The 27,927-nt window shown below is 37.8% G+C and overlaps 1 protein-coding gene across 1 annotated transcript; it reads left to right on the top strand.

Moving 5' to 3' along the window:
* Window positions 1-27,927, top strand: snap25a (synaptosome associated protein 25a). Its single transcript, XM_067417794.1, has 8 exons — window positions 1-161; window positions 11,184-11,327; window positions 12,766-12,807; window positions 16,863-16,911; window positions 19,844-19,961; window positions 23,806-23,925; window positions 24,122-24,266; window positions 26,414-27,927. The coding sequence occupies exons 2-8, from the start codon at window positions 11,256-11,258 to the stop codon at window positions 26,480-26,482; spliced, it is 615 nt and encodes a 204-aa protein (XP_067273895.1). The 5' UTR covers window positions 1-161; window positions 11,184-11,255; the 3' UTR covers window positions 26,483-27,927.

A 27,927-nucleotide genomic window follows, 5' to 3' on the forward strand; every position in this document is an offset into this window, starting at 1 on the left:
TTGTCGAGGGCAGAGTTGCTACTCATTGAAGACGAACACACACGCATTGCCGTTGCAGCAGCTCAGTCCCTACAGAAGGGGGTTTGATGGTGGTTCGCTGTTGAAATTCGCAGACAGACACTTCACTACTGACGGTCGTCCAACGACTAGTACTGGATCAGGTAAGCGTTACTTTAATGGAGGATATGATAAAAAGGATTTGATACGATTCTTTCGTTTCTTTCTTCTAAATGTGTTTGGCCAAAAGTGGCTGACTTTTAGTCGCAGCGCAGGCACGAGCAACAGTGGATGTTTTTTTTGTTTTTGTTTTGTCCAAATGCAGTGGGAAAACTGATGGCTAATTAAAAGATATCAGTAGCCTGCCTTTCATGTAAGCTTGGTGCGCTGTTCGTAGGATGTCAGATATTAGGGATGACCATGTGTGGTTAAAACGCATTTGAATCGTGTGTTGGATGCGGCACGATGTGGGCGGTTTCTGCGCTCCAGCACCCTGGACAGCGACTGCGTTTCTGTCCTGAATTCACATCCAGCGCCTCTGCAGCTAAAATTACCATTAGGCTTTATGTCTGGCAAAGTTTTGCGCATAGGCGCCATCTAAGTAACACTGATATTACCAGATGTTTAACCGTTTAAAAGGGCTCTGTTGAGGTTACAGCATTAGACCATTAATCACTGAAATGACAGAGGAAACTAACGCCTAGGCGTTTTATTTTGCAGCATCATTTTATACAGATCGGCTTATCGCTTTCCTTGCCAGATTCACTTTATATACGAATATAAATAATTAAGGTTTGATAGCATCGGGTGAAGATTTAACGAAAGTGATCAGCGATTGATAGTGGGGAGGTCATATGGCAAAATGCGACAGAGTGGTCGAGAATTAATGTTCGTGTTGCAGAGAAAGCACTGTGGGGAAAGTGAGAAGGGAGGCTGCGGCGATCAGATTTATTGAATGGAACCGACATTTCCATTGTCTCCAGAATATTCGAACCAAATAATCTCAACCTTGCCGTATGTAGCCTATTTGATGATGCAGCGGTAATTATCAGTGCGTGTCTTCCTGGTGTTAGACGATGGGCGGGGGCTTGAGCAAAAACGAACGGGGGCGGATGCTGGAGATACCCTCACTGACATGATTCGGGCTCACGTAGCCTGAGTAGGGGTGGCAATCTTAAAGAATTTCTTGAAGGAAGATATATTTGGGGGGAAAGAACTCTTGCCAAATAATGAGATTGTTTCAGACTATCACAGACATAGGCTAATAGCTACAATTGGCCTTAATCATATTAGGCTAATTAAGAATAGGCTACTAGGCCTAATTATGGTAACATATTTCATTTATTAAGGTATTTATTTATTATTGATTACAACTAAACTCACGTGAAGCTACACGTTGTAGTATGAACACTGACAACCAGTCTATAGGTCTAGCCTAGACTGATGTAGCCAAGTCTCTAGGCTTTACAACAGTTTTTTTTACTCATTTAATGAAGAAATAATTCCCTGTTCAGAAACAGCTCCGAATGATTCGTAAGTGTGTTTGATTAACATCAAAGGACCGGTCGCGCTGATCTTTTTGATTCATTAACAAGAACCGAATCATGTAGGATTCTTTTCGGCAATCAATCTACACAGGTCGCTCTGTAAGTTGTTGATTCACTAAAAAGAATCGACTCATATGAATCATTCTTCCGGCTAACTTGTATGTTTCTGTTCTAACCACATTGGCTGAAGTATTTCATGCTCGAGAATCGTAAACGGAAGTAGAATAGCCAAAAAATCGATTGGTTCTTTTGTGGTGCAGATTCAGTGATAACCCAAAACCTAGAGCCATCTTCGCGTGTTAAACATTTTGGCTCACAGAATGTACCGCTTACACAATAGTATTATCGCCAGCGTAAAAGCCCTACATTAACCGGATGTCCGTAACAACCCGAAATATCATCTAATCGTCAGGTCAAAATTCCGTGTGTCAGGATACCGCAGACGAGCTCTTTTCCAGTCACGTGCCGTATATCTTGCACCTGCACATGCTGGGTATTGTTTAACATCACTCTAGTTTTTGGCCATCCTTCTGTTGTTGTGAGGTTAGTAAATGCGCGTACTGTTACTGACGCATATATGATCAACAGAAAATGATACTTTACTACAGTGAGTAGAGGATTCAGTTTCGCTTGTTCCGGTCTTTATTTGTCTCGCGGCGCTGTGAGAGACAGGTTGGCACGCTTCTGTTGTTGAATCTGATGGTTTAATGCGGCTTATTATTGGCTTGACTGCAGAGCAGGGCGTCAGGGATGTTCCCCGAAGAAGTGGTGACTCACGCGATACCAGACCACGATTCATCTTGATTTATCAATGCTCTTAAACATAAAGGTACCTAATATGAATAGATTCTATATAATATAGCATGTAATATCAATACAATTTGAATTGGGGTCCAAGTAGGCTATTCGAGATAAACAAAAAGATACAGTCATTAATCCATATATATAGCCATGAATTGTTATATGAGTTATTCATGCAAATTGCTTGGTGACAGAATAAACAACTCCATGCAAATTCAGGCTTTATTAGATGTATTTATGCACAGCACATGTTCACAAATTCCAGTTTTAATAAATGGCTGAGCTCAGTCAGGAGTGATTCACTTAAATAACTCCTAAAAAACAATTAATATGTCATTTGGAAATTGTTTCATCAAATCTTGACACCGAGACAGCGAAGTGCTTTGTTATGGTTGCGTCGATATCTTGATTAATCACATACGCCATCTTTGTATCAATGAAATGTTGTGATAGATACAATGAAAAAAGAAAATCAGAAGCTTTACTAGTAGCCTATTACAGAAAATGATGTTATTGTCAGTGACGTGTTTTAACTATTACTCTATAGTCCTTAATTTCATATTCCTAATTAAATATCGCCTTTTAACGCAAAATTGATTTAGATTAAAGCACCAGCTTGGTAAAAAAAAAAAGGGAAAAAAAGGACACTGATTTGCAAATCCTAAAATTAAAAAGAGCAGCTAGTCTTGGGGGACACTAAACGTCTAGCAAATAATATCAAGGGCCCAAGTACAAAATGGCTACTGGATATTTCTGCGACAGTCCTCCACAAGTGCACTTGGTTGAACGCTCGCAGATTGAAAATATAGACAAATGCGTCACAAGACTGAAGACAGCTATGGATGAAAATATGAGCAATGGGGGGGGGGGGGGGGGGTAATGTTGGTAGAGAAGAGGAAAAGCAGATAAGGGACGTCAGAGGAGGGCGGCTGAGGATGAAAGGAGACAAGACAAGATACCCCGAAGAATAAGCTTGTATGATGCATAATGACTGCAGAAAGAAGCCCCCTCATGGCAAACATCTCAGCCTGTAAGCTCTGCCCACACATGTGGGTTTCCCCTTCACCATCTATGAATATCAATAGTGCTGGAGGTTTCTGAGGGTGGAAAGAGAAGCATCATAAATCAGCACGAGGACTGACACTATCCTCTCTCTGTGAACACAATTTTTGAGAGGTCACAGTGGTTAATAAGTGCAGTCTTAAACTTACTGAGAAAGAGCGAGATTATAAACAAAAGGATTAAGAGCTAGCTGATGTAACTTTTTTACTTGCCACACAATACTGAAGGAGGTATGTTGGACTGCATGTGACATCTAGTTTTAGAAAATGCTCTAATAAACCCCCAACCTCATATTTGTTATGATGTGGAAATAGATGCTAGAATGCCGTCACACACTTGTTTAAAGTACATCTGGATTAAAATACGAATGTGTTTTGCTTTTGCGTGATCGATGCGACTTCCCCTAACCTGTGTTATTTGTCTTTCATAGGCATCTTAATGTTTGCATCTTATCAGATGGATTTGTGCAATTTTATTTGATGAATTTGACTACTTTTGCATCTGTTATTGTGAGCAATTTGGACAAATGTTACGGCATCTGTTCATCTGCTCATAGCTGCAGTCTGAAGCCATTTTAGAATCGTAGCTCTTTCGGAGTAGTGAGAGTTCATGTCATGAAGTTTTCTACAGTCTGGTGCATATATAAGAGACGCAGAATATAAAGGCACAGATAGATGAGCTCATGCAGATGATTCATTCTTTCTCAGTTTACATGATTAGACAGATTCCATTAAAGTGGAATCATATTTCAGTATTAAGCAGTATGCTATAGTAAACGCTACTCAGAAATTCAATATTAGCCTTTGCTTCATGTTTGCATATTTCCTTTGAGGATTATTTGACTGTTGACCCATGTTTGAGATGCCAAACAGTCATTTTGATTATAATACACACTGGCTCATTTAAACAATTCAATAGGATGGAGAAAGACAAATTTGCTATAGTTGAAGTTTTGATCTATGTATATTTACTCTAGTCACTCTAGACACTAGTCAATAACTTATGGTTCTCATTCAGACAAAAAAAATAATAAAAACCTTTGCATTGTTTGTGCATGTCCATGCCTACGCAGAAATTCAGATTTGTGTGGCATTCACTCTTTTTGATTATAAGTATTCCAAAAATAAACATATATCATTATGAATATATTTTCTTTCTTTTATTTTGGCAAATTTTTGTAGCACTTTTCACTATATTTATGGTTCCAAGGAAGATTTAAAAGGAAAAGTGCCCTAAAAAAAGTGCATTTTGTTTTGTTATTGGAGTAAAATATTTAGACATCTTTTAACCATGATACATTTACTTGATATGCAGAATCGCATGAGATAATAAGACTAAGAATAATTTGCTAATGTGGTAAGAAAAATATAATCAAGGTATATTCTCTGAACACAAATCTTAAATATCTTTATAAAATAAATTAATTATAATAAACATTTAGCTAGTGCTTTCAAAAAGAAATTTGAAAAGACGTCATTAAATTGAAGTGTTTTACTTCCTTTAGCTAAATGTACCTCTGGGATTTAGAGTGGTAAGGGGATGACGTCAAAAACCCTGAAGACTAATTTACCTCTGGTTCCAATGAATTATTATAATGAGTTTTTTCTTTCTTTCAATTTATTAAAATGAAGTCTGTGGTAAACAAAAGTTGACGATACTGGGACGCTTTTTTTTTTCCAAACGTAAATTACCCACACTTGTCAAAAAAAACAAATTTTTACTTTTTTTCATTTTTTGGTTTTTATTATTTATGTTTCTGACAAGTAACAAGATTTTGGGTGTGAGTGTGTGTAATTCACATTGTAGAACAACAAAACGTCCAAGTATTACCAACTTCTGTTTATCACATACCTTATTTTGCTCATAATTTGAAAAAAAAACATTTGCCAGTGAATTATTAGTCTACCAGATTTTGACGTCATCCCTGAACCACTCTATAGGTAAATAAATCTGTGAATTGTGTTTCTGTTGAGCAAATGCTTTTGGCTGCTTTCTGGATCCTGGGCTTCTTAATTGATTTTTAATGTCTGTTGTTTATGACTCCTTATATATTGAACACCTGCTGATTCTATCATTGAGGTATCGTTTTTTCTGTGCTTTCTTGATACCTCTGATCAACAAAACGAATGTCACAACCACATGATCCCATCGGTGAAGTTTATGAGATTTTCATATAAATGACCTTTGATGGCACCCAGTTCGCCTTTGATGTAATTTGACTTTGCTGCAGCATCTGTTGTTGAAGAGGCATATTATGTAAATGCAATAACATAATGTTAGGACGCCAATCAATACAAAGACCGGCAAAGAAATAGCAGTTGAAAACAGATCTTCTGAAGGTGTGAGGATGTGCGAGGCTTTCTAAAGAATATTAGAAAAAAGATGGCTGCACTCACTCTCATTCCTCTGCCGCTTTCTGATCATCATTTCTGTGAAGCTGCAATAAAAATGTGAAGGTCACACTCAAACAGACTGCATAGCCAGCCCTCCAATCCTTGCGCTGTCAAACTCATCACTTCATCACTTGTCATATCGCCAAGAACCTTGGAGCCACATGGGGAGCTGAGGGAATCAGGGTGTTGGGTGGGGAACACAGTGTCTGCTTTAATGGTTGTTAATAAATCCATCCCGGGGTTTCCCCACGAGTGGGAGTTTACTGGCGATGAGAATTGAGGGCTCTCTGCAGAGGACCTGATGCTGTTGCTGCAGAGCTGAACACAAATGGGCTTGGGAAATGGACTCTGTCCAATCAATTGCACTGGTCGTTGGATTCCTTCTAAATCACAAGACCCTTCAACCCATGTAAAAGGGGGGATACAAATGAGGTTCTGAGGCTGCTGCAGTCATTTATGGTGCAGCAACATGAGTGCGTAGTATAGATTCTGCTATGAAGAATACTCAGTATGCAGCCACATGTATAATTTAGATCGGTACTAATGACCGCCACAGATCACAAGCCTAATGATTTTTCGTTGGAGAGTACATGCTCTGTTCTTGTGAGATTTGCCGATTTTCTTTTTTTCTTGATGCAAGAAATTATTTTGTGGTGGCATTCACTATTTTTGATTATAAATATTCCAAAAATGTACCTTTAAATAGTCTTCCAGTAAATATAAATTTTATTTTATTTGTTGATTTATTTAGTACTGTTAAGTATGTTTATTGTTCCAAAACCCTTTTTTTTTTAAAGGTCGCTTTGCATTGTAAATAAAAGATCTTGACCAAAAGTCAATGCACCTCTTTATGGAAATAAATGTTGGGATGTTATTTCCATCAAGAGGCGCATCCATTTTTGGTCAAGATCGTGTATTGACAATGCAAGACTCTAACATTCTGTAAAGGCTACTCCAGCATATCCCACTTACAATGAATTTAAGGTCTGTTCATGTGTGAAAATTATTCTTCATGCTTCCTCCCAAATCATTCCTTCACAATTTGAGCATGATGCATCTTGACATTGTCATCCTGGAATATGGCCAAGATGCATCTTCCTACGTGGTTGTTAAAGAAATGAAAAGCTACACAATCCATCAATTAGGGTTAGAAGAACTGTTGCCAAACATATAACATGCTAGAAACATAATAATCACTGCAATGATGATCCAATCACAAGATTCTTGGCAATTTAAATCCAAAAAGCAGCTTTTTTTTGGTCGGGCAGTGTATTGTACGTACATACCCCATTGGAATTTATTTCTATTTATTTTGAGCATAAATAACACAATGTAGTAAGATATATGCTTAAAGGCATCACTTGTAATCACTCACCTCATGTTGTTCCAAACCTATATGAATTTCTTTCTTCTGTTGAACACAAAAGAAGATATTTTACAGAATGTTAGTAACCAGACATTGACGTCAATTCATTTTCATTTTTGGGGGAAATATCCCTTTAAAAAAAGAAAATAATTTGCTAATGAGATAATAATTCAAGAGTCTTAATGTAAATATATGTTCAAGGATGTGTAGATTTTTACTGGAAATTTTGACAAAATGATGATAATTGCAGTGCAGATGAAAAGGAAAGATTGAGATGAACTCGGCTGGGGAAGCCCACCTCCTCAGGCTGGTGGTGGAGTCTTCCTCATTCTCCACAGTATAATCAAATTTGAACTAGATTGTGTTGCAGCAGAGGTCTTTTCATCTTAAAATTAATTTGACACACGGTTTACATGATTATAATTACATTACTTTTTTTAACATATTATATACATGATTTGTATAAGGAGTGTGAACATTCAGAGTTTACGGGACAAGTTAATAGAGCTCTGGAATCACTCCACGCAATCCTCCACTCAGGAGGAAGGGAACCGATGCTATTAATCACTGCTCATGAGAGGAGGGGGCGGCATCGCTCAGGCCTGTCCTCCTCATTTGGTTGTATTGCCTTGTGAATAATAAGCCATAGTTTACAGGTGGCTTGCTCCATCCGTTACTCCACGGCTTTCAATCAAGGACAAGGCATGGCTGGAGACAAATGGAAGCATTAATGAACTCAGGGACCTCCTCTTTAAATAATGCATCGCCTGCTGCAGTTTATATTTTACGTTTGTTCAGCTAAACGTAACTAAAACTGTTCATGCGTATTTTTTATGCTTTTTTAGCTATGCTACTTTCTGATGCCATATGCTAGTGTGAGACATTTAGCTAGGCTGTTAATTTACTGTGGAATTTGGTTTGATGGCCGTGTCAGCTGTCCATAAAGCATAAAAGGTAGCAAAATGAGTAACAAATGGCATGTCCTTGCGTTTATGAATAAGGATTCTCTTGGAGATTTTGAAACGTCAAGCTCAATAACTCGCTCTACGAGAGTCAATCTGTTGCAACATACATAACACTGTAGAGGGGAAATACCATAACCCGATTTCAAAGGTAATCTCGTAAAACACGTCTGTTTCGCCTGACTCAGAGATTTAGAGGTCAGGCATGATAAGTTCAGTCCGTTTGAGAGGATATAAGGTGAAGATAACGTTTAGCGAAGCACGTGAGGGGAGGAAAAGAGCTAAGTTTTGGAGGAGGACAGTTTCTGTGTGATAACTGAAGTGCTGCAGTGAAGGGAGAGGCTGCATGTTTGAGGAGAGAAAACAAAATGGCAGCCACAGACGGAGGATGAGCGAGCACACACACACACACACACACACACACACACACACACACACACACACACACACACACACACACACACACACACACACACACACACACACTATCTAAAATAGCATATTTGAACCATAGAGCTTCTCATTGTCTCGGTAAACAAACATACAGCTACACACAATTTCCAGTAGCCAAATCAATAAATACTGATCAGTTGCCTATTTCAATAAGAAACAGCTCATTATGTTTACTGCTTTTAGAGGCATCACTGTAAAACGTTCATTTCAGAGCTCCAAACGTTAGTCCAATCAATTTTTTCCCTTCATTTTTAAAGCAAAAATTCTGCTAGATGTTTCATTGTCCCTCCCTCCCAAGTCAAATGTAAATATGATGGTCAAATATGTAATCCAGTATTAATACCAGTATTAATGAATTTATTAACCAGTATTAACAGTATTATTAATTTACCAGTATTAACTTTTTATCAGTGGTTTATTTTAATGGCTAGATATCACAAAGTATGTAAATACATTAATATGGTAATCTTTGCACATAATTACATGCTTGAAAGGTTGAAGCCCTTGCCTTGCTTTTTTTGCATTTTTTCCAGTTTACCAGTATTATTATTTTGTAATCCCGGTCCATTCTTTGTTTATAATATACACGTTTGCATAGTAATGTACTGAAGAGATGCACAGAGGTCTCATTATGTGCACATTTGACTGCCTCAGAATTGGCATGGTTTGTCTGCCATCATTTAACAAGCATAAAATAATGACAGCCATCAATAAAGCAGGAACGAGAGCATGTACATATTTACATTGTTTTTCTTCTATATTTAATGACTGGCAGTGCACTGGAAAAAAATATTGAAAAGGTTACCACTACCTAATGCATTATTAACAACCCTGGGATATATGCAACAACTTACAAATATTTGAACCTGAAAGCAGACGTGAATTGCAAAATAAATACAAAATAAAAATGAGAGGGCACCGGCTAACAAGTCAATAATTGAGGGTTCCATCTGCTCAATTCTTTTTCTTTCTTTCTTTCTTTCTTTCTTTCTTTCTTTCTTTCTTTCTTTCTTTCTTTCTTTCTTTCTTTCTTTCTTTCTTTCTTTCTTTCTTTCTTTCTTTCTTTTTTAAATTGTTTAGGTTTAGCCTACAATTCAAAAGAACTGCTAAAGTGTCATTCATATTCATAATACAGCAAATAACATCATGTATGCTCGGTTAAAAAGTTAAAATAAAGATGTGGAGGGAGAAGCAAATTAAATTATTGTTTTTCAGCAGTAAGGAACAGCGTAGAAGTAAAGTATATTAACAGAAAAGATGAGTCCTGAGGTTTCACTGGCGTAGTTAAGACAATTTTCCAACTTTGTTTTGCTTTTCCTCATGAAAAAAAGAGATAGCAAGGCACCTCTTTGTTTTGGCCCATCATTTTTCCTCTGGGCTGGGCTTTAAAATTGCGCTCAACCTTTGGGTTGTTTCAAGAATACTGCTGCAAAGAATTCCCCACGACTGTCATTCACTGACCTGACATTTTTATGCACTCATCAGAATCTGAATGAGTTCATTCATCAGAGGTTGAGCGAGGACATGTGAGAGACGTTTCTGTATTAGTTTGTTTCACTGGCACCAGCTAGGGCACCGCGACATGTGGTACCATACTGCAAATTCATCACAAACATGTTTCTACTACCCTGAGAGAGCTTGCATCCGTACACAGCCTGGGTGATGGGTCAATCAATTTTAAATTGGTGCTCCCTGATCTTTAACCAAAGCAGAAGATGACATTCACTAGTGGAGATGGGAGTGTAATATTGCAGCCTTTAGTCTCTGGAGTATTTCACTGTAAAAGGTCAGGCAGGCGTGTTAAATTTAATCGCTTGAGTACAATTATGCAATTAATAGAAGCAGTATCACTCCTTAATGCCTGCTTGGAATTCATTGAATTTTTCACTGGTAATATTGTAGATGGTTGAGTTGGAGATATTTGAAAAACATCTAAAAAAAAAAAATTGTAAAAAAAGTTTCTGCTTAAAACACATTTCAAAATGCCTGGACAATGTCTGGTCTTGTATGCAGGATGGTTTTGCAAAAACATGTTTTACTTTTGGCTTTGAATAAGGATGGAAGCTCTTTGAAGCTCACATGCGTGTGCAGTTTAACACACACTCACAATTATTCAGTAAGCTGTTCTTATTAGACCTCTTGGGATATCTTGTCAAGCCAGTCTTTTCAGGAATATATCTGTCAAGCTCAGAGTTTCCGTGACAGAGGGAATCATTTCTCCCGGTACACCCAGAACCTCAGGGAAGAATTTAATCAGCTAAACACAGCAGCCACCACATCGACGCAATTCGAAAGAGTGTACGAAAGGAGGCCGTGGGTTCTTTAAGAACAGAGCAGACAATGTCCTACTGTCCATTTCATGACATTTAATTAGCCTATGCAAATGAAATGGCTTTATTAGCTGTATAACTATATCTGCCCTTTGGATTAATCATTCATGGCTGTTTTTTTTTTTTTTTTTTGTGGGGATTATGGGTTTAAGGAAGAGTTTAGTATGAGTATTTTGTCTTTGTTAATTCTTAAATCTGGATGACACACTTTATTATTCAAGTGAGCTCCAATGTTTATTTTTTTTCCTTTTCTCTATGTCCAATTCTTTCAGCTTCCCCCAGACTTCCAGTAAAACCCACTCTTCCCAGTTGGAGACCAGCTCCACCCAGCACACCCAGCAGCCATGGCAGACGATTCGGATATGCGCAATGAGCTCTCAGACATGCAGCAACGTGCAGACCAGCTGGCCGATGAGGTGAGGACATTCACTTTCTGCATTTATGGTACACTCACATGAACAACAACATCAACTGACTGCAACCAAGATGTACCAACAAGCAACAAATGTAGCGCCAACTACGAAATCAAAATGGAGCTTTGTGTACCAATGATGTGTATTCTGTTAATGATATGAGTATACAACAGTAAATTAATGTAAACTCTTTTTGTTTAAAAATGCATTCAGCAATAAAGAAAGCGTACTGAAATGAATAGCAATTTAGAGGAAACGAATCATGTACACTCACATGACATGAAGACTTCAGTCACATCAGTAGCCTAATAAGGAGCAGGTCTTCTCATGGAGGCGGCCATGTTGGCCAGCTGACTACTACTTTTTTAACTTCCTTTTATTGGCCACTTCTACAACTGAACTAACTTTTACAACTTTTTTACGTGATGCCGCACCCCAATGCCACTAGTTAACGATTTAAAAAAATATTTTATTTGCTGTCATCTGTTTAGTCGAAGCAGTCATTAAATTTGTTTGGCTCATATCCAAGTCACTGACACAAGTTAATTATTTCATGTCTTTATGCTCTGTTGATTGAGGTTCGGATAAATTGCTGTAATTTATGATACAGATTTATTTATTTGTACACAGCTTGTTCTGTGGGCCGTGACTGTGAGATGTCAGAGTCCATATGTGAATGTGTGTGTGTCATGTGGAGGGAGGTTCACCTGCACTCTGCCTTACATAACGCTGCAGCATTTGCTGTGTGTGTGTGTGTATGAGAGCTGGGGGTGGTGCCTGTGTGTTTGCAGCCTGATGGAGCTCCTCTCTGCCACCCCACGCTATGATTCTCACAGCTGAGCTGAATATTAAAACACAAACAGCACACGGCAAATATTTCCTCCGGCTTTCTGATCCACTGAGATATAAATTCATAATATTCAGAATTCCAGTCCTTGATATCGGTCTGAACAATGCTGTAGATTTACTTATATAAATGACATTTTTAAATAAGTTTGGTATTCGGAATGTTTAGTTGGAATAAAGAAAAAAGGAATTTGCTCAGCTCAAATGTTATTGAAGCACATTTTTTGACATTGCATGTCAGTGGGAGACAGAGGCCATAATGCTGGATGGACTTAGGATTTAGAGTTTGAAAGGAGAGATGAATAACGTTCTGACTTGATGCCTCAGAGCACTGACCAGTGAGACATTATTTCACACATATTGTTTATTATGCATTTAACCAATAAAACATAAGTAGTTCAGTCATTGAGCACTGCAAATTGTATTTATATTTGTTAAATGTTTTGGCACAGAGGTTCTGTAAAGCACATCCATTGATTATTGATTGATTATAGTGTGTTAAAAATCCTCCCACACACTACAGCTTGTGGAGGTTTTTTATCTTTGTCAGTTCCTAATGAATTCTGGTTTTAACATATTTTCCTCCCCCCCACAGTCACTGGAGAGCACTCGCCGTATGCTGCAGCTTGTGGAAGAGGTAAGAGAAAGGCGCTTTATTATATTTATATAATATATATTCATATTTATTATATTTATAAATGTTCTGATCACAAATGTTTAATATATGATCTCTGTATATGCATTATTATTCAAAAGCTTGGGGTCAGTATGATATTTTTAAAGAAATTAATACTTTTATTTAGCAAGGATGCATTCAACTGATCAAAAGTGACAGTTCTGTCAGGAACACTATCGTCAAAGATGATTGATAATTGGCATATCCACCGACATACTACTGTGTTGGTCAACGTTTTGCTGCCGAAACCGCCCTGACCAATCGAGGCATGGACTCCACTAGACCACTCAAAGTATGCTGTGGTATTTGGCACCAAGATGCTAGAAGCAGATCCTTTAAGTCCTGTAAGTTGCAAGGTGGGGCCTCCATGGATCGGACGTGTTTGTTCAGCTCATCCCACAGATGCTCGATTGGATTGAGATCTGGGGGATTTGGAGGTCAATTCAACACCTCAAACTCGTTGTGCTCCTTAAACTATTCCTGGATAATTTTTGATTTTTGTGGCAGGGCATATTATCCTGCTGAAAGAGGCCACAGCCACCAGGGAGTATAGTTTCAATGAAAGGGTGTCCATGGTCTACAACAATGCTTGGTTAAGTGGTACGTGTCAAAGTAACATCCATATAGATGGCAGAACCCAAGGTTTCCTAGCAGAACATTGCCCAAAGCATCACACTGACTCCACCAGCTTGCCTTCTTCCCATAGTGCATACTGGTGTCATGTGTTCCCCAGATAAGTGACGTACACGCATCCTGCCAGCGTGATTCATCAGACCAGGCCACCTTCTTATATCACTCTGTGGTCCAGTTCTGATGCTCACATGCCCACTGTTGGTACTTTTGGCGGTGGACAGAAGTCAGCACAGTCACCCTGACTCTGCAACTGAGCCTTGGCCACTCATGACTCTGTCACCAGTTCACCACTGTTTCTTCCTTGGACCACTTTTAATAGATACTGACCACTGCAGACCGGGAACACCCTAAAAGGGCTGCAGTTTTGGAAATGCTCTGACCCAGTCATCTAGCCAACAAAGTTTGGCCCTTGTCAAACCCATTTTTCCTGCTTTTCACACATCAACTTTGAGGACAAAATGTTCACTTGCTGCCTAATATATCCCACCCACTGACAGGTGGCATGATGAAGAGATGATCAGTGTTATTCACTTGACCGGTCATAATGTTATATCTGATCGATGTAGTTTGTTATGGTTCTGTTCTGGCCAAGAACTCCCTGCATGCAGGGAGAGCAGCGTTAACCCCCCATAGGTTAAACAGAACAGAACCAGCATAATGTATTGCAGATATCATTAATAACAATATTAAATGTGTACAACATAAATATAAACAATTTAGTCTGATTCAGGGGAAATCAGACTGACGAGAGGAGGAGCTGGGGATGGAGGAGGGTAATTAGCTCCGGAGAAACGCGATAGCTGCTAACAATATTGAAGGAGCTTATATATGTATGCTGTGATAGACATTGTATTCCTATAGGTACGTAGATCAGCTGACAGTCAGCTGATGCAAGCTTGACTAACGTGACCTGCCAGAACTAACGCTACGCTTGATTTAAGACTTTAACATTGTTACAAAAGGTTTGTACTTCATATAAATTATTTTCTTTTAAACTTGGTATTACAAAAAGTTTGTTTCCATAAAACAGTTATTTTAAATTGCAATAAAATTTCACAATTTTACTGTATTTTTGATCAAATAAATGCAGACTTGGTGAACTACATTAACATTTATTCATTAAGCATTTAGAATTATATTCAATCTGTAAATCACTGTGGATAAGTGTTTTTATCCAAATGAACAACATTAAAGGAAGTGTATGTAAGATTGTGGCCAAAATTGGTACTGCAATCCCTTTCAAATCTCCCCCTCCCCCCTGACTCGAGGTTGCCAGATAGGCTGCAGGATCCAGCAGGAACATTTGTATCTGCAGCTGTAAACAAGAGCAGATCTGGCAACCTAAATGCTGAAACACAACTGACTTTGTGATTGGTAGATAGGTGGAGGGTGGAGCTTCAGGCCAAAACAACATCAGTTGAGGGCTGCAACAACCACGTTTAAATGACAATATCCTGGCCGGACTACAGTTGTCAGTGATATAAGTATTTGAAATGAACATGATTTCCTAATGTCTAGTGACATATCAGGACCATTTTATGATTAATTGAAATACATTTCTTACATACAGTTCCTTTAACATGCTAAATTGACAGCCATAGAAAACAAACATAATTCTATGGTCAAACTGGAAAAAAAGAAGAAGAAATAGATCAATATAAGAATGAGAAGGATTCTAATATCTAATTTTATCATTTTTGTTCTATCATGAGAGCTTTAGTCTTCAGACAGAGTTGAGTACAAGCTGGGATTGACTATTCTAGGCTAGACGGGTTGAAGGTGTTAGTTAGAGAAAGAGAAGAGAGGTGTGTACATCTAAGGGGAAGAATTGTGATGAAGTCTCCACAGCATATCTCAAGGTCATATTGATAATCACAGCCCATATCTCTGCAAAGAGCACCTCACCATGTCTATTACTGGCAGATCAGGGAAGCGATAAGTCGCCTCTTAGTTGACAAATAGACAAGTCGCCTGAGGACTCAGAGGCTGACAGACTGATAGACGGAAGAAAACATGGAGAGGGAGGGTGCACTCAAATCAGGAATATGTCTCGGCCGGGTCTAAGAAACTGTCAGTCTATACCAGCCTTTTCATGTTCTAGTTAGACTAATCAAATGTTCTCGGCACTTGTAGACGATCAGCAGTTTTTCTGCGTTAGGCCAAAATGGAGGTAAATCACATTCATTATTTATACCAGTAGAAGCATTGAGTTTGTTCCAGGCTTTTACTGCTGCGTGGAAATTCAGCAGTTTATGGCACAAACAAATTAATCCCCAAGGATCCATTTAGGGCACATTGTGATCCCATCCGGAAGGAGGGGGGTGCTGCTTCATGTCCTGCTGATTTATGCACCACAGATCCTTACGATTATTCCAGATATCGATATCCCGTTCCCCTCAAAACGCTGAAGCTGCACTTCCTGAAATATGTCACCGCTGCTTGTTATTTTACAAACACCAGGAAAAAACGGTACAGTAAATTTACCTCGCCGATCATTAGGTTCACGGAAAAAGTTGTATTTTGTAAGCGTTGGATGAGATCTGGGATGTCAGTGACTCAATAGTGATGGACATGGGTTGCTCAAAGACGTTTCTCATTAAAGACCAGCGCGGTGGGAGCTGATTTATAACGCAGACCTTTATTAAAGGACATCTATAGCAAGATATGAATTGGAATCTATGAGAACATCTATATTGGCCTTTACGCTAATGTCACCTAATATTTTTTACTGGGGTTTGGGAGGAGTATGCGTCCTCTGTATGAGTGTAACTCACTTTAGAAGCTTTAATGAAGTGCCAGATGATTTGTCGTCGTATTAATAGGCACACCAAATAGTGTGTGCTAAATCTGCCCTCAATACGAGGAACAAAAAGGCATCACTCAATCTGTATAACACCTTCAATGAGACCACACTGTGTTTGTTGCATTGCCTAAATGTTTGACTGTACTCCAACACTTATTTATACTCTTAAACAAACAAGTGGATTCATTTTTGGCTCAATCCGATCATGTTTCAGCAGAATATTTCATTGATGGATCAACTTTTAAGGGTGTATTAGAATTGCCTCAAGCTACAGAAGCTCTGAAAGGACTCTGAATAGATTCTGTCTCACATTAGCGCAGTGCATTTACAAACTATATTGATCAGGGATGTATGCTCCACAGTAATTAGCGTCTGCTTATTTAGTCAAAGAAAAAGGAGAAGAACATTATGCAATTTGAAATGTCACTAGCACAGCCTAAAAAGATGTCTTTCTGTAGACTGCCTCTGGAATGAGCTTTGTGTTTAATGTGCTGAATCTCACCTCTTTTTCTTTGTCCTTTATTCTTCATGCATTTCACCCTCTTTTCCACTCTTCTTCACCATGGCTCTTGATGTATAGAGCAAAGATGCTGGTATCAGGACTTTGGTTATGCTGGATGAGCAGGGAGGTAAGTGTGGAAGTGATTTAGATTATTAAAAAACTGTTTCCATTCTTGGCACATCTTTGAATAAAAATTGTAAATGTGTGTTAGCTTTTCATATACAATTTAAATATGCCAATGTGCCATTATAATATGGAAATATTGTATGTATTATAAATAGATTTTTAGCTATATCTGATTTTTTTTAGTTAATTCGGTTACTTAATGCATAAAGCAATTACAGTCATTTCTGTGCAATGCAATTTTGATTTCTTCTGCTTTTTCTGAAGTAACTCTAAATCTTTCACCCTTTTGCTAACACACTTTTCTCTTTAATTTAATATTCTTTCAATATACTCGTTTACCAAATAAACAGGACTGGCCACTGCAACTGTCCATTTAAAATATAATCACAGTTCAGTTTTTTTAAAAAGTAGTTGCCATCACATTAGTTTTTTAGGCCAGCTTGTAACTATACAAGTTCAAGAAAACAAATAAAGCAACGATCGATTTAGCTGGTAATGACAAATGATGCTCTTCCCCATAAATTGCACTAATGCTCTTTTGTATAATCCCTGGCATAATGCTAATATTATAGAAACCAGATATTAAATACTCTAACAGTGTCATTTCAATCAGTAAAAAATGTCAAAGTGGGCCATCTCACGAATCGGCAAGGCTTTAACCAGCTTTCTCTCATGTTAAAAAAGCACTCGGTTAGCTTGTTTGGCTTAGTGTGGTTTTAAAAAAACGACATAATTGCCCTTCCTTTAAGCATTAGCTTCTTAGAAGCCCTCTGATTGGCTCCTGTGTGTGAGGGCCCCCTGTCTGCAGCCAGTAATTAGTCTTTTCATAAGGGGGATGAGATCTCACTCCTTCATCCCCTCAAACTGCAGCCTAAAGCCTATTTAAATGAAACTCTCAGCCCAGAGGTGACACTAAGCTCTAGCTTTATCAAGGAATGAGGCATGTCAAAAGTTCATTTTCTTGTTTTAAACGAGAATCTATAGAATTTTGACACAAGGAAATTAATCATATTTAGGTTAATTTGCTTTGCCTAAATGAAAGTGTCTTTGAATGCCAGGGATTAAACAAACGTAACTAATGTGGTAGGCTTGTTTCCCTCTTGAACCATTCCCAGTTTGCCTCTCTCTTTCCTGTGACTGATACCTTCACTAAACCTCTTAACAATATCGAACACACCCTGTGTGCAAGACAAACATGCCAGACTGCATCACCACGGGTCACCCAGCACCTCAGCCATATCATCCCCTAACCACACAGAGACAAACAAACCATAAGCTGCACCCTCTTCCATTGTAAGGAGAAGAAAAAGAGAAAAACGAGGCTGTCCGCTTCCAGCCACTAAGCCTTGAGAGCGACCAGGGCAGTGTTTTATTCTGCCCCAAGGTCTAATTAAAGACACACCGTGTCGCCCTCCTGCAGTGTCCCTTGTGGGAGACTCTGTCTGCTGATGGCCGATGGAATCAAATTCAAGTTTTTCAAGTGTTATGCTGCCTTCACATGCAATCGGAAAGTCGTGATTACGAGCTTGTTCGCATTCAAGTGCTTAGTGGTCGGAATGTACAGGAATCATGGACACCAGGTTTATTCTTGCCTATTTATAGGGAAAATCTTATTAAAACCAAAATTATACAGTGTTTCTTACACTGACAACCATATAAACATTCACGGTAATATCCAGATAGTCCACTTGCTGACGAATCTGTAATTTCGGTCAAATGAAGGCTATCTTTGCAGTGTCTAAAACATACAATACTTGAAAATTCATATATGAAAATATGCACTATATTATTGATGAGACAAGACGATCAAGCTGTTGTGTGGGAAAACCTAATGTATCATAGACCGACATGACACAGCAGTAGGCCTAGTTCTAAGTTTAAAGTTTATGGCACGCCCTTCTCTGGAATTTGGATATCAAAATTATTTCCGAACTTCCCAGTGGTAAACACTACAGATGGCATTCATGTGCAATTTTTACCTCGGAAACCTTGGTATTTACGATAATTCCGATAGCACGTGAAGGCAGCATTAAATGTCGAAGTTAACGTGCCATTCGCAACCCGTTTGGTTTCCGTAAGGTGACATATTTTGAGTGATAAGGATAGTAACGTGTAAGAATGTTTGATGGGGCATTACATACCAGAATTGAACCGAATTTGAGTTTGCAAAAAACATAAATTAAAAAAACTTAAATAAAAATAGCTATTTGACTAATGGTTAATATTATACTATAATAGCCTGTGTGGGCTCAGTGATGTCAGCAGGAAACTTTTTTATACTTTTGGAATAAGGATTAAAAATACACTTTTCGTTCCTGATAAAACCAGGAATGTGCATTAAGGAAGTAAACAGGATCCGTTTTGATTTCATGTTGACTGATACATATTTCGATAAATGAAGAATGAAGTCTTGCTATTTTAACTCTTTCCTAACTCTTTTTTTTGTGCATATGTAGGTTCACTCTAATGCATGCGTCCCCTCTAAATGCATTGAACAATATCGCATCCAGTTCAGCAGTGCTCATTTCTCATATATTCTTGTAAAACAAGGGCCAGTAAAATTCATTCCACTGCTGTCATCCCTTTGTCCTGACCAGAACAACTCGATCGTGTTGAAGATGGCATGAACCATATCAACCAAGACATGAAGGAGGCCGAGAAAAATTTAAAAGATTTAGGGAAATGCTGTGGCCTTTTCATATGTCCATGTAACAAGTAGGTACTGACCTATGTGGCAGAAGGATCTTATCGTATGTGGTGGCGTCCGTTTTTTTCCCCCTCCCTTTTTTTTTGAGTTTCTTTTTGTCACAGTGACTGTCTGAAGTTTTGTCTTCTCTTCTTTGTCCTCTCTTTCCTCTTTCTTTCCTCCCTTCTTTATTTTCCTGACACCTGCTCTCGTTCTGTGGGGGATAAATTACTTGTTGTTTAATCAGAGCAACTGGAACGCATCGAGGAGGGAATGGACCAAATCAATAAGGACATGAAGGATGCAGAAAAGAATTTGAACGATCTAGGGAAATTCTGTGGTCTTTGTTCCTGTCCATGTAACAAGTAGGTGCTGCTTGCCTGCCTGCCTGCCTGCCTAAAAATAAATCTTATTGAGAGGCCTGTAGTCAGGCGTGCCCAAGGTGGCTCGCCAAGTTCACAACCCATGATCCTAAGCACAGACAGTGAGCATGGTCACACATGTTCACAAAAGCAGCCCAATAGCCTTTGCTCTGGGTCCTTTGATAGAAAGTTTATCAATGAAATGTATGAATATAAGGCATGCTGCACATCCCAAAGCCAAGTGAACATATTAAGGAACACTATATCAAACTACTAAAACTGCATGGATGTGCCAAAGTTGAGCTTTAAGTCACTAACATAGTCTCAATACAAATGATTAGAAAATACTGAATGAAAAGTAGGCTATATATATATAGCCCAGTCCATTAAGATTAGTTAACATAAAGCATTATCGTTTTGAGTCATTTGTGGAGAAACACAATTATTATTCAAATACCTTGACTGGTTTGTGTTTTAAGTTAGTTTCAATTAATCAAAGTCTTTCAAGTTTGCACATTTTAAAACAAACGAAATTAATAAATGGCAGGGCGTAACCACCATAGGCATTGAGAGGGACAAGTACCCCTCAATAATTGGAAATGGCAATATTGTCCAATATGATATTTCTTAATACTGCTTTCCATTACACACTGCTCTGTTTGTGTTAGAATGGCAGACATTTTAAAAAGTAAAATTTGTATCTTTCTGTTCTGCCTTAGTGGTCTAACAGTATGTCAAAATGATGGCCAATCAGAATAAAGAAGGCGAGGCTTAATGGTCAATGAAGATTGGTGTGAAACATTTAAAATTTGACAAATGTTTTACGATAAATATGTTTAACAACCCACATTAACATACATAATAAGACTGAATGTGTGCATATTTTTAAAATATTATTTGCAAAGAGTTTAAATGGATTAGGCTACTTCACAAATAGGCTATAATTAATTTGACCTAAAACAACTTTAAAACTTTAAAACAACTTTTAAATTCGTATTTCTTCCTTAGTCCATTAAATCCCTTTGAATGATTTAATTATTCAATTAAAAAAAAAATAATAATAAAAAATCCCCCAATGTTCAAGACATGGTTACGGACTTAATAAATGCCGTTTTGCCGCTCAGTAATATGGCGTTATCACTCTCTGAACTGACTCGGCGCAAGCGAAACGATCGCGTCTAAGTTACGTTGTTACTATTTGTAAGCACGACAAACATGAATAGACTCAAGAGGGTACGTTGAAAGATACAACTTACTGAAAATGTATCATCAGTCGTGTCATCAGCGTTGTAACCGCTGAAAGACGTCACGAAAACAGTCAGCGCGTGAACGAACATGTCACGTGACCTCATTTACATCAGGAAACATCCAGACTAGAGGGTGATGTCGCTAAAATTGTAAATATATTGTTTATAATATATATTATTGTATATAAAATAATATAGATATAATATCAATATATATATATATATATATATATAGGCCTATATTTTTTTAAATGCGTTGTATTTTTTATGAACTGTTATTTCTCTTTTTTGATGTAGCCTATCAATGTTTCAATGAATCCTGTCAAAAAAAAAAATCTTTAAAAACAGTTTTGACACTATTTAAAAGCTTAGTTTGAAACAGAAACATCATAATTATATATCATAGAAAGCATTTCCATGTTTCATTCATTAAAAACAATAAAACAAAAACACGTTTCTTGGTCAAAATGACTCAAAATGATAGAGCAGCTTACATAGGCTATACACCTATATTATCAGGCTATATGCTTAAACATGTATAGGCTGAGCATAGTTTGTTTACAACTTTGAAAGCACATCCATCAATGCTACCTGTTTGACTGCAATAGCATGTCCCTGAATGCCAAATGCATGCTTGTGCATCTCTTGCTAATGATGATACTGACATTGCTGCTATTTGTTAATAAGCAATAATGCATAGTAACATTGCTGATGACCAACTCCTACTGAAAGACATTCAGATGATCTAACTGTCTTAAGCCTGTCTCATTTATGTTGGCAGGGATAGTCAGGCAAAGAACAGGACACACAGTCCAGTCTATAGCTGCAGTACAGTGCATGGAGAGAGCCAATGCGTTTGCTGGTTCCCCAAGGGGAGCAGATGAGATCTAGGTCAGACAGAGAAAAAGATACAGTGCAGATATTTTTTTTTCTTTCTGACAGCCTGTCATAAAGTCTCGGACTGATGCAGAGGCGCAAATGAACCCGTGCACTCAGGGAGGAGGAATTTTGGGTCAGATTGTATGGTTCACATTGAACTCAGTTTATAGTTTTATTAAAATTACAGTCACGTTTTACATGAAATATTTCATTTTTAAAAATCGGATTATTTTTAAAATCAAATTACATTTTTAGTAGATTTTTTTTAGTTGAACAGCAAAAGGTATATCTTTGGTGTTACTGAATATAAGGGAAAATAAGATATTGAAGGTTATAATATATTTTATAGGCGTTGTTTGGCAGTTTGAGTATTAACTGCTCCTTCACATTAGATAAAGCTCAACATGCTGTTTAGAGAGAGAGAGAACGGAGGGTAGGCAGCCGGGGGAATTGTAGCTTTAGTCCATCTCTATAAATAATACTGCAGTGGGAGGCTTGGCCATCTCTCTTAAGATAAATCAAGAAATATTAGAACTAAAATCCTTATCAACAACTCACAGCAAGAACAACGGCAGTAATAAACGGAGTAATAAAACTGCCTAGTTCATGCAAAAGATCCAATCTAGAGTCATATTTAGTATTTATAAATGACGTTTATGATTATCGTGACACTATTAGAATGAATTCAAGGATGTCATATTGATAGAATATTAAATACAATTATTTAATTATGATACTGCTTTTAGTCTTTAAATGTGCTTTGCACATGCTTTTGATTATTGGGTGGCACTTCGTTAACATTAGTTAGCATTTATTCATCTTAATTTCAACATTTACTAATAGATTAGTAAAAGTTGTATGCTAATTAGTTAATGCACTAGCATGAACAAACAATGAACAATTATATTTAGACTAAATAACAAAAATGAATAAATATTGTTAGTTCATGTCAGCTAATGCAAATGGGAGCTTATTGTAAAGTGTTACCAATTATTGTTGTTTTATACCTCACCTCTGAAGGATCAGAAGATCCCAGTGGCATGTCTACAACAATAAATAGGAATAATCATAATGATTTGTCATATTTGATAAGATTGCATTGTATAATTGGTGTGTAAAAGGCTATAATTAGCAATAATTGAGTCATTTGTGGGTCTGGGCTAGCAATCTCATAACAATATTGATCTGTCATTGCTTTTCTTTCATTGTAATATTAAAAATAACATATTTAAGAGTCAGAAACACTGAGCTGAGAGGTGGCCATTGAAAGGGCAAGATAGGATGCGCTTCTCTTCCTCCAGTTTCTTTTCTGTTGAAGTTATTTACACTTGTCTCCACTGATGTGGCAGTCCTGTTACTCTGTGTTGTCTGTCGCCATGGCCTGTGCTCTTTGTTATTTGTCATAATTTGAGATGGGGACAGCTCATGTGCCATGGGGCGGGCAGAAGTGTCCTCCAAGTCCCATTTCTCTTTTTTTATAAATGGCTAGCCACCTTTATTTACGTCCCCAATTTCAGAACGGTATGTGTCTCAGCATCAAGTACATGTATGTTATATGTCCGCAGGATATAGCACTACAAATTACAAAGCCCCTAGGAGAATGAGCCCATCCCTGTTATGCTTGCCTGGTAATCCATGTTTGTTGTTGATCTGTGGACACTGCTGCTGATATGGAAGTGTCCGGTTACCCTAGTGCTCACGCTTCCCTCGACTCTGTGCAGAATGAAGAGCGGAGCCAGCAAGGCCTGGGGAAACAATCAGGATGGAGTGGTAGCGAGCCAGCCGGCCCGTGTGGTGGATGAGCGCGAACAGATGGCCATCAGTGGAGGCTTCATCCGCAGGTTAGACGCCCAGGATTCCAGGACACTCAGTCAGGAGGGTTAGCTTTAGGAGAGAGGTTTTGATTATGTAGCCAAAGCTCAAATAAAAGTCTATTTAAGAGGTCATATGTATAGATAGGCCATCTGTGTGTATGTGTTCTGCTTTGAGAATTTATTGGCAAATTAAAGTGATATTCTACCGCGTTTGTGGGTGCAGGGTAACAGATGACGCCAGGGAAAACGAGATGGATGAGAACTTAGAGCAGGTGGGAGGCATCATTGGTAACCTGCGCCACATGGCTCTTGATATGGGCAATGAGATTGACACCCAGAACCGCCAGATCGACAGGATCATGGAGAAGGTATGGATTGGCTCTCAAGGACATTTTCCCCTGTTGGATTTTCCAATGATAAAATGGAAACCTAAAGTAAATACATATCTAAACATGTTTGACTTCCATAACATAAATAATTGGGAATTACCAAATTAATATTTACTAATATTACTAAATGTTGTATTTTATTATATATTTTATATGTAGCTTAAAAATAAAATAAATAAAATATCTAAATTGAATTTATGATACGTTATATATAAATAAATATATATATATATATATATATATATATATATATATATATTCTATCTATCTATCTATCTATCTATCTATCTATCTATCTATCTATCTATCTATCTATCTATCTATCTATCTATCTATCTATCTATCTATCTATCTATCTATCTATCTATCTATCTATCTATCTATCTATCTATCTATCTATCTATCTATCTATCTATACATACAGTGAGGAAAATAAGTATTTGAACACCCTGCTATTTTGTAAGTTCTCCCACTTAGAAATCATGGAGCGGTCTGAAATTGTCATCGTAGGTGCATGTCCACTGTGACAGACATAATCTTTTAAAAAAAATCCAGAAATCACAATGTATGATTTTTTAACTATTTATTTGTATGATACAGCTGCAAATAAGTATTTTGAACACCTGTGAAAATCAATGTTAATATTTGGTACAGTAGCCTTTGTTTGCAATTACAAAGGTCAAACGTTTCCTGTAGTTTTTCACCAGGTTTGCACACACTGCAGGAGGGATTTTGGCCCACTCTTTCACACAGATCTTCTCTAGATCAGTCAGGTTTCTGGCCTGTCGCTAAAAAACATGGAGTTTGAGCTCCCTCCAAAAATTCTCTATTGGGTTTAGGTCTGGAGACTGGCTAGGCCACACCAGAACCTTGATATGCTTCTTACAGAGCCACTCCTTGGTTATCCTGGCTGTGTGCTTCGGGTCATTGTCATGTTGGAAGACCCAGCCTCGACCCATCTTCAATGCTCTAACTGAGGGAAGAAGGTTGTTCCCCAAAATCTTGCAATACATGGCCCCGGTCATCCTCTCCTTAATACAGTGCAGTCGCCCTGTCCCGTATGCAGAAAAACACCCCCAAAGCATGATGCTACAACCCCCATGCTTCACAGTAGGGATGGTGTTCTTGGGATGGTACTCATCATTCTTCTTCCTCCAAAAACGTTTAGTGGAATTATGACCAAAAAGTTCTATTTTGGTCTCACCTGACCACATGACTTTCTCTCATGACTCCTTTGGATAATCCAAATGGTCATTGGCAAACTTAAGACGGGCCTGGACATGTGCTGGTTTAAGCAGGGGAACCTTCCGTGCCATGCATGATTTCAAACCATGGCGTCTTAGTGTATTACCAACAGTAACCTTGGAAGGGGCGGTCCCAACTCTTTGCAGGTCATTGACCAGCTCCTCCCATGTAGTTCTGGGCTGATTTCTCACCTTTCTTAGGATCACTGAGACCCCATGTGGTAAGATCTTGCATGGAGCCCCAGTCCGAAGGAGATTGACAGTCATGTTTAGCCTCTTCCATTTTCTAATGATTGCTCCAACAGTGGACCTTTTTTCACCAAACTGCTTAGCAAATTCCCCGTAGCTTTTCCAGCCTTGTGGAGGCGTACAATTTTGGACAGCTCTTTGGTCTTGGCCATGTTAGTAGTTGTATTCTTACTGATTATATGGGGTGGACAGGTGTCTTTATGCAGCTAATGACCTCAAACAGGTGCATTTAATTTAGGATAATAAATGGAGTGGAGGTGGACATTTTAAAGGTAGACTAACAGGTCTTTGAGGGTCAGAATTCTAGATGATATACAGGTGTTTAAATACTTATTGGCAGATGCATCATACAAATAAATAGTTAAAAATTCATATATTTTTAGATTATATATCTCACAATGGATGACAATTTCATACCCCTCCATAATTTCCAAGTGGGAGAACTTGCAAAATAGCAGGGTGTTCAAAAACTTATTTTCCCCTCTTACTTACTCTCTCTCTCTTTATGTATAACGTGATATAATTTTGATTAAAAAGACAAACGTTTGTTGATTCAGAGCGAGAGAAAGAGAGAGAGGTTTTGATTTAAATGAATACATCTTTGCTAATAAAGCACCTTTTGGTCTATTTCAGGCTGATTCCAACAAAACCAGGATTGATGAAGCCAACCAGAGGGCCACAAAAATGCTGGGCAGTGGCTAAACCTCTGGTCTTCCTGCTTTTACCAACCATGCAGTTTGTCAAAAGGCAATGCGCTTATCATGGTATTTACCTTCTAGGTTTGCACACATGCACATATCACTCGGCCCCCATTGTAAATGTTGTTCTATGTGTCGTCTGTCAGCTTTTTCAATGATTGTCCTCGTAAAATGATTTCTTATACTCTGTATCATTCTTTCCAAAGGTTGTATATAGTGCTGACTCGATGGCTCTTGCTCACTTGTGAAGTTTTTAATTCTCTTTATTGCCTGTATACATATATGTATGTATGTATACATATAGCCTATCTGCTTGTATGTGTATACATATAGCCTATGTGTATATACATATATATATATATATATATTGAATTTTTGCTGGAGGAACTATATAGGAATGCTATACAATCTGTCTTTCCTTTTCAGTATATCTCAGTATCGTCTTGGTAAAACTGTGTCACACCACTCAAGCTACTGTCATGCTCCTTATTTTGATGTTGTCATGACAATGAAAAATGGGAAAAAAAGATTTTGCAAATGAAACCAATACAACAAGCACTTACAATCAATGTCCTTAGTTCATATTCCTCATCACAACCATAATCAGTTACTGTTTAGATGATGTGCAACTAGATTCTGTAGCTGTAGTAGTAAAAACATTGCATTCCAAGTGATGTGAATTGTGCGTTATGCATGACAAATGGTAGATCTTAGCGTCTTATAAATAAAACTTGTTTTAAAAAGATGACAAAAAAAAATTCAATAAATCATGGCAGTAGCAAAATTGACAAAAGCATGCTCAGTATTAGGACACAGTGGAACGTTCCATATTACTGCAAGTTTGCAATAGTGCCACCATTTCAGTCGATGATATATATTTACAGACTGTGACCTTTGTTGTACAATAATGCAAAGTGACTTAAAGAAGAAATGTGATGGGAAACGGAAAAAAAAGCTGGTGTGGTGGTCCTGCAAAAATTACTTGTTTTCTAAAAATGAATATGCAGTTTGGTGTAGAAAATGATGTTCTAAAAGGTGGGGACTGGTTGTTTACTGTATCATAGGTTTTGGATGCTCTGAAAAAAAATAAATCATTTGCAATGTAAAGCAAAGACACATATTTCTGAGAGAACTTACTTTTATAAGATGACTGTATCCTGTTAGTTTTCTTTCCCCGTGTGGTTTGTTATTGGTAAAAAATTATCCATAACGAAAAAAAAAAGATTTTTTGTTGCTTCTGTACTTAGAGCTATGCACACCAAATCACTAAGATGTTGAATAGTTATTATAAGAAGTCAAATAAATACCTTACCTGAATGACATAGGTTAAACTGTGAGATTGATGTCCTCAACGCATGTAATATTAAAACTCCCTCTGTATCCTGTCAGTCTGTGAAGTGGTTGACATTTTGTAGCTAGCTGAATTGATTAAAAGTAATAAACCCCTAA

This window comes from Pseudorasbora parva, chromosome 15 (assembly GCF_024679245.1).
Source record: "Pseudorasbora parva isolate DD20220531a chromosome 15, ASM2467924v1, whole genome shotgun sequence".
Taxonomy (NCBI): Eukaryota; Metazoa; Chordata; class Actinopteri; order Cypriniformes; family Gobionidae; genus Pseudorasbora; species Pseudorasbora parva.